The following is a 12,500-nucleotide window of genomic DNA, read 5'->3' as shown; positions in this document are numbered from 1 at the left end:
CTCTCCCTACAGTAAAACATAAGAATCGAAAGCAACTACAGTCATCTATATATATATATATCCATCAGTTTATCCATAGGTAAATCCATCATAAAGTAATTTTGGGCTGCAAATATTTAAAATGACGTCTCTGGAGGGACTGATTATTAGAGAATGGTTTGCAAGAAAATACTATTTTAGTCTTTCTTTTTTTCAGAATTGCATGTTTAATTTAATTAGTTCTTTCTTTGTAAATATTTGTGAAAATCATGAGCAGTTTCTGGGGAAATTATTTGAAACCATTTTTGCACGTGCTCAGTTATATCCAATCAACAGCAATTAAATCTAAATTCTAAACATGATCTCACAAAATAGGAATAGCTCCATCGTGAGGCAGATAAAATAAAAAAAAATTAATGAGATTTATTCATATACTGTCCATTTAAAAATTGTGTGCCGAATCAAAGTGAACACACTTCACTTAAAATGATTTCTCAATGGTACAATCATTCCATTGGATTTGATTTAGAGTGTATACATCATCCCTGTGAACACTGGGATGTGAAAATAAGGGATTTTTCCTTTGATCACCTTGAATAACAGAGCTGCCACTAAATGCACAGACCTTTTATTAAAGCATTTGATTGCTTTCCTAACTTTTTCAGCTCATTCAAGACAAAATTAGTTGTTTAAAAAAAAAACCACCAAGATCAACACGTTTAGATGTTATTATTGTTATTTGTATATTATTATGTATATTATACATATACAAATATATATATTATTATGGCCGGCAGCTAGCTCTCTGCAACTCTTACATGGTCGGCCACTGAAGCTAAGCAGGGCTGCGCTGGGTCAGTACCTGGAAGGGAGACCACATGGGAAAGCTAGGTTGCTGCTGGAAGTGGTGTTAGTAAGGCCAGCAGGGGGTGCCCAACCTGCAGTCTGTGTGAGTCCTAATGCCCCAGTATAGTGACAGGGACTCTATACTGCCCGTCTTTTGGATGAGACATTAAACTGAGGTCCTGACTCTCTATGGGCATTAAAAATCCCAGGATGCTCTTTGAAAAAGAGTACCAAATTTGCCCACTGGACTCTGTCCATCATGGCCTCCTAACCATCCCCATATCATAATTGGCTTCATCACTCTGTGTATGCTGCACACTGGTGGTAGATGAGGAGATTTCGCTTATGTGTAAAGCACTTTGAGTGCCCAGAAAAGAGATATATAAATTTAAGAAATTATTATTAATTATTATTATTATTATTATTATGTGTATATGTTTGTTAAAACACACACCCAAAACCCAGTGTCCACTTTTGTTCCGCTTCAAATGGCGTGTACAAAATCGGTTTGGGGAAAAGAGTCTATATATCACTATAGAGAGCGTCTGACAGTCACGCTTCGCTACATGAACTGACTGTTTTGAGTTGAGGCAATGGTGGCTGCAACAGAAAGGAAGGAAATCCCGCCGTTTTTATTTTATTTCCAAGTGTTTTCATGCCTAAATAAAATAAAAGCACAGAACAGATTCACATTTAAGAGCAAGGGACATCCCCTATTGGTTCAGCGGTATGGGTTGCGTATATGAAGAATCGACTTCTTAATGTTTATTGCCCCCCTTCATAGAAAGAATGAAAAATACAATAGAATCCTGGGAAAACATGAGGGTTGACAGGTATGGTTAACATATAGTATTTCTGTCATGACAACTCTCAGAAAGATTTAGTATGGTAATGAATATGTACAGTATATGGCAATGTTGATGTGTTTGGTCTTGGTGGAATAAATCTGCTGCGCTGCTGCTGCTTTGATTATTATGGCAGAGAAGTATAGAGACTTACTCCTGCCAGTATATTCACACATGCAGTCTGTGACTTTAACACACTGCTGCTACAAACATAATAGTAATGCAACCCTCGTAGCAGATCTAAACACAGGTGGAGCTGGGGTCGAGGAGGGTCTCAAAGTGTTGCAATATTACAAGCAGAACAACATTGAGCTTTTAAAATGTTGAGAAGCAAGGCTGATGAGGAAACATCAACCAATATCCAGCACCATGTAGCAGATCAAGTGCACTATCAGCCTGCATGCGCACAGAGTTTCATGACAGAACTTTGCATGCGTTTTAAAATAATAACAAACTAATGCTCTTCATTATGACCAAGCCATTCTATAGCATTGAGTCCTACAGCATTATTGATAGAAAAACACAATCAAGTAATAAAGCATCTTTTATAACCAAATTACCTTAGTTTTACAGATACTTTAACTATGGTTACCACATAAGACATTAGTATGCTGCAATTTAAATTTGCTGCACTGTCAAGAGTTGCAATTATCAAACGTTGCATTGTAAATATGCATGATTCTAATGAACACATATGCATGATTCAAAATGTCATGTACTAAATATAATGCCTTGAAAAAGTCTGCATGAAGTAATTTTACAGTGTACTTTAAAAGAGTGCATATGTGCAAAGTTTTGCAAATAAACCACTTTTTATTTAAGCTATACAATTATAAGAAGCTCGTACTTCATGTATTTTCAGTATTAGAATACAAACTACTACTCGTCCCTTTGGAGCTGTGATGGTTTTCCACTAAAAAAGGCATGTCAAATCTGGAGATCTGAAGCGAAAGTGTAAGAGAATCTCTGGCTTGGCCGTCAGTATTTCTCTGTGTCTTTCCCATGGGGTCAGGCCCTGTGGGTGTGAATCCTGCGGTGTTATGGAGTTGCTTATCTGCTCTGATAGAGCGGCTCCCTCGTTACCTCAGTCTTAATACTGACTCACGTCAAAAGGAATCCGCTCCACTCAGTCGCAGATCAATACCACAGCAGCAGGGCAGCACACGTCGCAACTGTGCAGCAGCGCCTCAAAGCATTGCGACTCCAGGTGAAAGCCATTACATAAGCACTAATGGGAGAAAACACTGCTTCATTCTGTGACCCAAGAAACCCGCCGGCCGTCTGGATCAACCGAGCACTTCACTTTGGTAACCTAATAGAGAGAAGAAATAGAGCAAAGGTGGAGAAAGTAAAGTTATAGTTAATGGGAAAATGACAGTTCTGACATCAGTGTTGTTACAAATCTGTATGTTTTTATTCTGACATACGTTTTTGGAAAGTCGTTTGATGTCATACGAACTAGCATTGGCACTTTCTGCATATGCAAACTTTAAATATACACTTTTATATTTGAATTTGAATTTATTGAATGGGATAGCCCCTTGAGATGAATCATCTCATTTTCGAGGGGGTCCCTAAAAAGTAAATCAAACAGAGAACAACACATCATAACGTACATACACTTGACAAGACAAACAAACAATCAAACAAGCAGCACACTCCACCTGAAACACTTCCCACAATCTGAAGCCTAAATAAGCAAAAACATAAAATCAAAAGTGCAAACAATTTGATAAACAAACATTCGCAGGTTGTCTCTAAAAAAGAAAATAAATTAGCCAACCCGGGCTCATTTTGTAAACGTAGCCCCGCGGACGTTTCTGCAGACCGCGAAATACGTGCCGGGAGGTACGTATTCGAGCAGTTTTTGTTTTCCCGGAACCGCGAGAGGCCGCTGTGCGCGCTGTTTCGCATCTCTGACGCCTCTCGGGAGCGTGCGCCATTCGCGCCTGTGCTGTTCTCGCGTGAAAAGCCGCCGGAGGCCGCTGTGGAGCGACCATCCGTCCGACTGACTGGCTCAACGACTGAACGATCGATTGAGCGGCCGGCCAATCGGCCAACCCGGACGTCCTCCTCTTCCTCCTCCTCCTCCTTCCCTAAACCCAAGCAACGGTTTGCAAAAGCCGTCCAGAAAAAAAAAAAAAAAAAAGCAAAAGCCCTCGTCTTTGATTTCGACCGCGTTTTCGGATCCCGCCGCGTTCTCGCCCTTAGTTTTTGGATTCTGTTTTTTATCTAATCTGATTTCTGGAACCGCTCTTCCCCGGACTCGATCCCGGTCGTCCACGGAGCCGGCTTCACCTCTTCCGGGCCTCCGCTGCGCCAACGTAACTCTGCGAGCTAAGCGGACAAACTGGTAGCAGCGGGAAAGCCCTCCACTCGGAGGCGAGCCGTCAGCCAGCGAGCGCGAAGAGGAGGAGCGGAGCGGCGCCACACGGCCATACGTACCTAAACGCGGACATACGTACCTCCGGCCACGTAAATCGCAGTCTCCAGAAACGTCTGCGGGGAAAGACAGACAGATATATAGAAATACAGATAAACAGACGGATGGATGGCAGATGAACGGACGGACGGACAGATAGGTAGGTAGCTAAATAGATAGATAGATAGATAGATAGATAGATAGATAGATAGATAGATAGATAGATAGATAGATAGATAGATAGATAGATAGATAGATAGATAGATAGATAGATAGATAGATAGATAGATATACAGACAGACAGATATACGCACTGTAAAAAAAATCTGTAAAATTGACAGTATTACTGGCAATTTTGGTTGACAGTAATACTGTAAAATAAACAAGTGCACTGTAAATGAACAAATAGATAGCGAGACACATATAGATGCTTGTAGTTTTACAGCACAATTGTTATCATTAATTTACAGTACAGTGCGCTTGTAAATTTAATATAATATTTTTAGGTGTGCATTGACTTTTTTACAGTAACAGTCAGCTGTATTAGGACAGACAGATGGATATAGAGACAGATAGACATATAGGCAGGTAGACATATAGACAGACAAAAAGACAAACAGATAGATATATAGACAGATATACAGACAGAAAGATTGATAGAAGGACAGACAGACATATAGACATACAGATGAACAGATGAACGGATGAATGGGCAGACGGAGGGAGTGAGGGAGGGCTGGACAGATAAATAGATATACAGATATACATACAGATGGACGGACGGACGGACAGTTAGATAGAAAAACAGATAGGCAGGTAGCTAGATAAATAGATAGATATACAGACAGACAAATATGCGCATTTTGGTTGACAGTAATACTGTAAAATAAACAAGTGCACTGTAAATGAACAAATAGATAGTGAGACACATATAGATATATACATATAAAGCATGTAGTTTCACAGCACAATTGTTATTATTAATTTGCAGTACAGTGCGCTTGTAAATTTAATAATAATACTGTAAAAATTGCCTGTATTACTGTAAAATTGACAGCAATTTTTTACAATGCAGATATACAGATGGACGAATAGAGAAACAGACACAATAACAGATGAGTAGACAGACAGACAGACAGACAGACAGACAGACAGACAGACAGACAGACAGACGGACATATAGACAGATGAATGTAATATATTATGCTGTACTGTAATGATGCTGTTTTCCTGGTCATAGTGAGAGTCAGTAGTGTGTTTTCTCTGCGCAGATGAAGCGTTACGTTCATCGCTCTGCCAGAACAGCGAGCCAGCGCAGTAATGGCCGCACATGTGTGTGTGTTGCTCATCCAGTGAGTGGGAAGCTGTTGTCACTGCTGTGAATGACAAATGCAGTCGTATTGATCAGGTCTGTGGCCCAGGCTCCCTAATGGCACCTAATTAATGACTTCATTTGCCCCAGCGCCCGATACAGCAAATACCCACTCCACCTCAAGGACCCCCATGGGAGCTGTCCAAACAGAGCGCCAGAAAGCGGAAAAACACACACGCCTAAGCCAAGCATCACTGTTACTATTGCTCAGAGTGCTGTGATTTCAGCTTGCAACTGGCTAGAAAACCTATTATAACACGCAAAAAAAGAAAGAATATATACATACATACATACACACACACACACACATATATATATATATATATATATATATATACAAAACATACGTTTTGAAGAATCTCCCCTTTCACCCATACTCCTCCTCCTTTCTTAGATGGCTGGCATGGTGGCCCAGTGGTTAGCAATGTTGCTTCACAGCAGGAACGTCACCGGTTCTAGTCCTTACCAAGACAGCCAACATTTCTGTGCGGAGTTTGTACGTTCTCCCCGTGCTCATGTGGGTTTCCCCCAGGTTCCCCAGTTTCCTTCCACCGTCCAAAAACATGCTAAAACTAAAGTAAACTAAACTAAAGTTAATTGACTAATCCAAACTGGCACCATAAACATGCTCCTAAGTAGTTATCTCTTACGCCCTATTCACACGGGGCTTCAGCGTCAACGCTTGACAGAGGGCGTGTCTGAAGTTGGAGCTGAAACGATCGTCATAGAAGCGTCAGCCAATGAAATTCAGTCAGCAATAGGCCACTGTCTGAGCTGGTGTATTTGCATACAGCGATCTGATTGGCTGACGCTTCCGTCGGCGCTTGAAAAGTTGAGCTGGTCCCAACTTCTGCAGCGAGGAACGCTTCTGAAGCGGCGCCGACGGATCCACAATGCAGTTCGGCAACGCCTGACGTCACCCATTCAAAGTGAATGGGAAGCGTTGACGCTGACGCCCCGTGTGAATAGGGCGTTAAGAGCAATCACTATCTGTTCATTAGCTACTACAGCAGGGGAGTTCTCCAGATCTCCCTGAGCTCAAACTCCCCTCTCGCCTTGCAAACTGGAGGGAGCCTTGGGCTCAGGGATCTTATATGCTCAGGGCTCCCTCTCGGGACAGCATGCCAAACATGCTTTATAATCAATCATCAGCTAAGTGTGAACTCTTGAAACAGCATAACAATTTCCTAGCAACACCCTAACAGCTACCTAGATTGTTCAATCAATCATACGGCAGTACAATCTGAACATAATGACAGACAGTAACTACACACTTGCAACTATTCTGAAGAAAACAACAGTAATGCATTAACAACAATATAAATGGCTTACTCAGTCATACACCAATGCATCCAGAAGAGCATTGTAAACATTACAACAGTGTCCTGGCAAATATGCCCACGCAACCACACAGCAACACACTAAGCACTCTTAACTTAACTTAACCTACAGTAAGTGACCTTGGCAGTCATCTACAACGCACCACTGCAGGGACATGTTTTGCAAGCATCAAATATTGTACGGATGTAAAATCATACTTGGATACTTGGACACACACACAGAGAGAGCAGTGTCCATTGTGTGTGTGTGCGTGTCTGTGTGCGTGTGTGTGAAAGAGCGCGCTGTGCAGAAAGAAAAGGTCACCGTGACAAGCGCAGTGGTAATAACCAGCTGAAATGGTGCCATCAGACAGACATGATTGATCAATTGAATTCAGCGGCAGTGAAAAATGTGCGATCAAGAAGAGTATTATAGACACGATGAGCTGGGACAGGATACTCATCAAGACTTCATTCCAGCCTGAGCCTCCATCACTCCATCTATCCCTCTCTCCTTCTCTCTGCTTTTAACCTCTCGTCTCTATCCTCACCGATTCCTGAGCTATAAAAGAGAGAAAAAAAAAAAGATTCTGAACAGAAATCAAACACATTTAATGATATTTACTTGTATATGTGCAACCTTGCACACTTGTTTTTCTACCATACTAAGTGATGTTTTATAAACAAATTTCGGGAGGAGCACGATCAGTCTTTAAAGAGGCTAATTCATCACACACGCAATCATTATATTATCCAATCAGCTCAAGAGCAAACCCCTATAAACAATTAAGGTGCTTTCACACCTGTGAATCGATTCAGTTGTTCCGAAACAGGGATTTAAATTGTTACAGTGTTGCTCTTTGCTCTTGGTGCGGTTCGCTTTCACACGGCAAAGTTTCTAAACGGACCAAAAGAGCTGGTGGTGGTGTTTGACAGGGTGTGCGACGTGTCTGAAGAACGAGGAGGGATGCGGTGGGGAGGGGTGAGAAGGGTGCGTGACGTATTTGAGGACCGGGAGGGAGACGCGCAATTTACGGGAGATTATCACTAGTCTAGGGAGACTACTGAAACTTCCGGGAGACTTGGGATGTCTGGAATAACCTCCCGCCCTACTCACAATTCTCTCTTCATATTGCCGTATGCCTATTACACATCCATAAAACACTGTGATGTAGCCGTGCTCGGATCGTATCGCTTTCTCACTACAATCGATCTGCTCCAGAGTTCGTTTTAATCCAGCCGAGACCACCTTATTCAAGCGATTACGAAGCGATTGATTTGGCGCGGATTGGAGCGCGATTGGTGGTTTCACATATGCCAAACGAACCGAGGAGGAGGAAGAGGAGGGTGGCCGGGTCGGCCAATCAGGTGGCTTTTCGTGTGAGAACAGCACAGGCGCGAACAGCGAATGCTCCGGAGAGGCGCCCGAGACGCGAAAAAGCGTGCACAGCGGCCTCTCGTGGATCCGCGAAAACAAAAACCGCTCGAATACGTACCTCCCGGGACGTATCTCTCGGTCCGCAGAGCTACGTTTCCACAATGAGCCCGGGTTGGGAAAAAGTCTTATGCTTTTTATTTTGGCTGGAATTAATTATTTTATTTTTGAAAACAATTTTAAGGTCAATATTAATAAGATATAATAATCTATTATTATCAACTATATAAAGGTTTTTGTCCCATGTCTCAAAAGCACAACTTGTTTCCTTACTCGGGTCATCATTCTTCCTCTACATCCATTCTCTCTGTAAGCTGGGTCAATCAATACAGGCAGTGCATGTCATACATCACAGCAACTGTGGGCCGCACGGAGAACATAATATGCTGTGAATGCAGAGTGACAGATTTGTAAGGGAGACACGACTTTCTAGAGAAGGCAGGATGTGAAGATATTTAAAGGAGCTCTAAAGCATTCTGGCAGCGTGAGGAGGAGGAGGAGAGAGAAAGAGAGAGGTGTGGGGGAGTCTTTCTGCACAAGGGTAATCAGGTCAGAGGAAAACCAGGAGAAAGTGCTGTGTTTGTGAAACCTTGTTTAACCCGGTAAGGAGGTTGAACAATACTGCACAGGTTTTCTTCAGGTGTTGGCCATGTTCAGAAAAAAGACGTTTTCATCCATTTATTTTGCTTTTGGATGGATGTGAGTTGCTATTAGTGGACCTCATTTGAATGACCAATTGATCCCGCACCCATGGACATAAACACCAATCAGAGAGGAGATAAGGTTGAAGAGGGAGAGGAAGTTATTCTGATTCAATATTATGATGTTTTTTTCTTATTTAAAAAAAATAGTTGTACAAACAAATCTTTTTTAATAAATAATTTTGACTATTTTGATGTCACTGTGCCTTTAGTATACTTAAAACATCTGAGGTTTTCCTTTTAAAGCACAAATGTAAACATTACCTTCTCTCCTTTGCCTCTAGAATATTCTTTCCTGCTTGTTTCTCTCTCTCATTCGGATGTAATGTATTTTTGTGTGTGTGTGTGCAGACGGGTCGGAGGGTTCTGCGCAGAGCAGTGATTCTCAGGGCAGTGTGGAGAGTCTGAGGAAACACCTGCGGGCCGATGCCTTCACACAGCAGCAGCTGGAGGCCCTGGACCGAGTGTTCGAGAGACCCGTCTTTCCTGACGTCTTCCCTACATCTGAACACATCAAACCAGAGCAGGTTAGTCCATCTGTCTCAGGAAATACTCAGATCCAGACTCATTATTCCTAACAAAAATGTGCTTACAAGTGGCCTTAACTAATATGTACTTACATTGTTAATCATTCATTACAATGTACTTTTTGTGTGAATATCTGTTTTTACATTGCACTTATGCTTGATTAAATACATGCATGCAATTATATTTGTAATTATTTCAATAAGTATATTTGTAATTACACTGTTGACCTTACACCTTAACCCTTGCTTAAACTTACCCATACCACCAAACCTGTCCCTAACCCTACCCGTACTCAATTGCACAAGCAGTGTGTTGTAATACTTTATGAACACATTAAGTACACTGTATATATATCCTGATGTAAGTACATAGTCGTTCAATGCATTTAATATGAAGTGGGACCAAAATGTAAAGTCAGACTGTACTGTGGTACAAGCGTGGTATCAGATGGTGTACAGAAGTGTTTGGAATCCTGAGGATTTTCAAATGTTTTGGAAAGAGCTTCTTATGTCGACCAAAGTAACATTTATTTGATTGAAATGTAATAAAAGCAGTGATGTTAATGAAATAGTATAACCTTTGAAAGTAATTGATTTTCTATTGTAAAACAATGTCAAATGTAATATATTCCAGTGATCCAGAGTTTTTAATCATCATTGCCGTTTTCAGTGTCACATGAGCCTACAGAAATTAATTAAATATTCTGATTTGCTGCTCATTTATTAATATTGGTTTTTATTACAATAATTGTACAAAACTGCCAAAAAATAGGTAGAAACTGATTAGTTTTTTTATAAATATTTTTTGATTAATAAAAATATATCAAAAATAATAAATCAAAACTAATAAAAAATAAATTAATAAAAATATTTTTAAAAGGAAGTATTTAGAACTATACAGGTTTTTAAAGTATTTTTCTTAAAATAAATGCATTGATGTAGAAGTATTTATAATTCATTTATTCATTATTCATTTATAATAAATATAAATAAAATAATAATAATAATAATAATAATAATAATAATAATAATATAAAATATATTCATATATCATAATATATAAAAAATAATACTTAATTAATAAAAATTATCTCAAAATGAAATATTTAGAACTATAAAGTTTTATTTAAAAAGCTTTTTCTTAAAATAAATGCATTGATGTAGAATTTAAGTAGTCATTTAAATAAATACAAATAAAATATTAATATTATTATTAATAATAATATATAAAATATTTCATTTTATTTTATAATATATTATTCATATATTGCATTATAAAAATTATATATACATATATGCATATATATATATATATATATATATATATATATATATATTTATATATATATATATATATATATATATATATATATATATATATATATATATGTGTGTGTGTGTGTGTGTGTGTGTGTGTGTGTGTGTGTGTGTGTGTGTGTGTGTGTGTAATTACAGTTTTTTTATAATGCAATATATGAATAATATATTATAAAAAAATAAAAATAAAAATATAAAATAAAAAAATATTGAATATATTATTATTAATAATAATATTAATATTTTATTTGTATTTATTTAAATGACTATATATATATATATATATGTATTTTTTGTAATTTTGTATTATTTTATAGATGCATATAGATGTCTTTTCATAAACAGATGTACAGTTGAAGTCAATATTATTAGATAATTATTATCCTAGTAAATAAAACATATAAAACTTTTTCTAGAAGAAAAAATATTATCAGACATACTGTGAAAATGTCTTTGCTTTAATATTTACAAAATGTTGTCTATTGAAAACATTTTTTTATTATTTTCCATCAGAAAATCAATAAAAAGCGTCATCCTCAATGGTTAAAACTGTAAAAAGTGTTACGCTCTATTTAACATTAAAAAATAAAATAGTAATATGCTGTTAATTAAGAAATAAATGTACATATAAAAATACCATACAATGTTTGGGATTTCAAGAAAGCACAACCACGACTGTTCAATCTCAACACCAATACTATGTGGCATTTCAGGTTCGTGTATGTGTGTATAAATATGTGTTGTTCAGCAGTAATTGCTAGTGTTGCAGTGAGGATCAAAGAGCAAAACTCCCTCCATCTATTGATTTTTCAAACAGAATAAAAAAACACCTGAGATGAGCTCACAACACCAGCGCATGAGAAATGATGTCATTTCCTGTCAGAATCCTTCAAAGCTGTGTACCAAAGCTAAACACTCGCAAAATAACAACGTTAGCAATTAATAACACACACGCAGGCACAAACAACAGCATATGAAACCCTTTATGTGTAATTTTGTATCGAAAGTGTTGGATTTATTATAATGGATAACCTTTATTTACTTTCATTAACCGACTAAACAACAAGTGACGATTAATTTCTCTCGCCCGAAAGCGTGAGTCAGAGCCATAAAGCAAAGGGAACAGCCTAATTGAGTTCATTTTAATTTGGGTGCGATCGGGAGACATTACTCCAGCGATTAATCAGGCCGACAGCACTCACCTCCAGAAGAAGGCCTAATTTGCAGCTAATTACAAAACTGATTTTCACTGCAAGATCAATACCGAAATGAATTGGAAATGACTCGCAATCACAAAGGCCGTCAAAGAGGGTATTAAAAAGGAGGGGGAAAAGACGAAGGAAACACGGAAAGCCTTTGAAGGAAAAAAAAACAGGCGAACGGGACGCTCTAGAAAAATCAGTTTTAATTTAAAGCAATATTAATCAGACTATTTTCTCCACTCATAGACCTTCTCCCTCGCTCTTTATTCCTCCTTCTTCACTCTAAACCTGTCCACTATTCTATTTTTAACTCTCTCCATGTTGAGCTGTTAGTTAATGGCTGTGTTTCAAAACTAGCGAGCTGACTGGAAGTGTGCAGACTACTTAGTTAGGTGACTTTAGCTGATATGTGTAAGATAGTCAATTGTTTTCATTATATTAGAAGATTTTGAACATATCAAAGTGCAAAATTCTACATGCACACAGTGGTATTCTCACACTTATCATATTGCATTACATCATGGTCACAAGCCTC

At 38.5% G+C, this 12,500-nt stretch overlaps 1 protein-coding gene and 1 long non-coding RNA gene across 5 annotated transcripts in view; one reads left to right on the top strand and one right to left on the bottom strand.

Annotated features, from left to right (window-relative positions):
- The window catches only part of pax2b (paired box 2b), a 75,365-nt gene that overhangs the window by 32,858 nt on the left and 30,007 nt on the right, over window positions 1–12,500 (top strand). For all 4 annotated transcript variants that reach the window (NM_131640.1, XM_073917886.1, XM_073917884.1 and 1 more), the window contains 1 exon segment: window positions 9,271–9,446. In NM_131640.1, the coding sequence (NP_571715.1) occupies window positions 9,271–9,446 (176 nt within the window).
- LOC137496855 (uncharacterized) overlaps window positions 2,468–12,500 on the bottom strand; it is a 132,892-nt gene continuing 122,859 nt past the window's right edge. Inside the window, exons 8-10 of the long non-coding RNA XR_012388238.1 lie at window positions 9,184–9,423; window positions 5,305–7,345; window positions 2,468–2,982 (exon numbers count right to left, since the gene is read on the bottom strand). This is a non-coding gene — a long non-coding RNA (uncharacterized lncRNA). The remainder of the gene's footprint in view (window positions 2,983–5,304; window positions 7,346–9,183; window positions 9,424–12,500) is intronic.

Source organism: Danio rerio, chromosome 12 (genome assembly GCF_049306965.1).
Source record: "Danio rerio strain Tuebingen ecotype United States chromosome 12, GRCz12tu, whole genome shotgun sequence".
In the NCBI taxonomy this organism is placed as follows: Eukaryota; Metazoa; Chordata; class Actinopteri; order Cypriniformes; family Danionidae; genus Danio; species Danio rerio.
The sequence above is the reverse complement of the archived record's forward strand: the minus strand, read 5'-3'. Positions and strand labels throughout refer to the sequence as shown.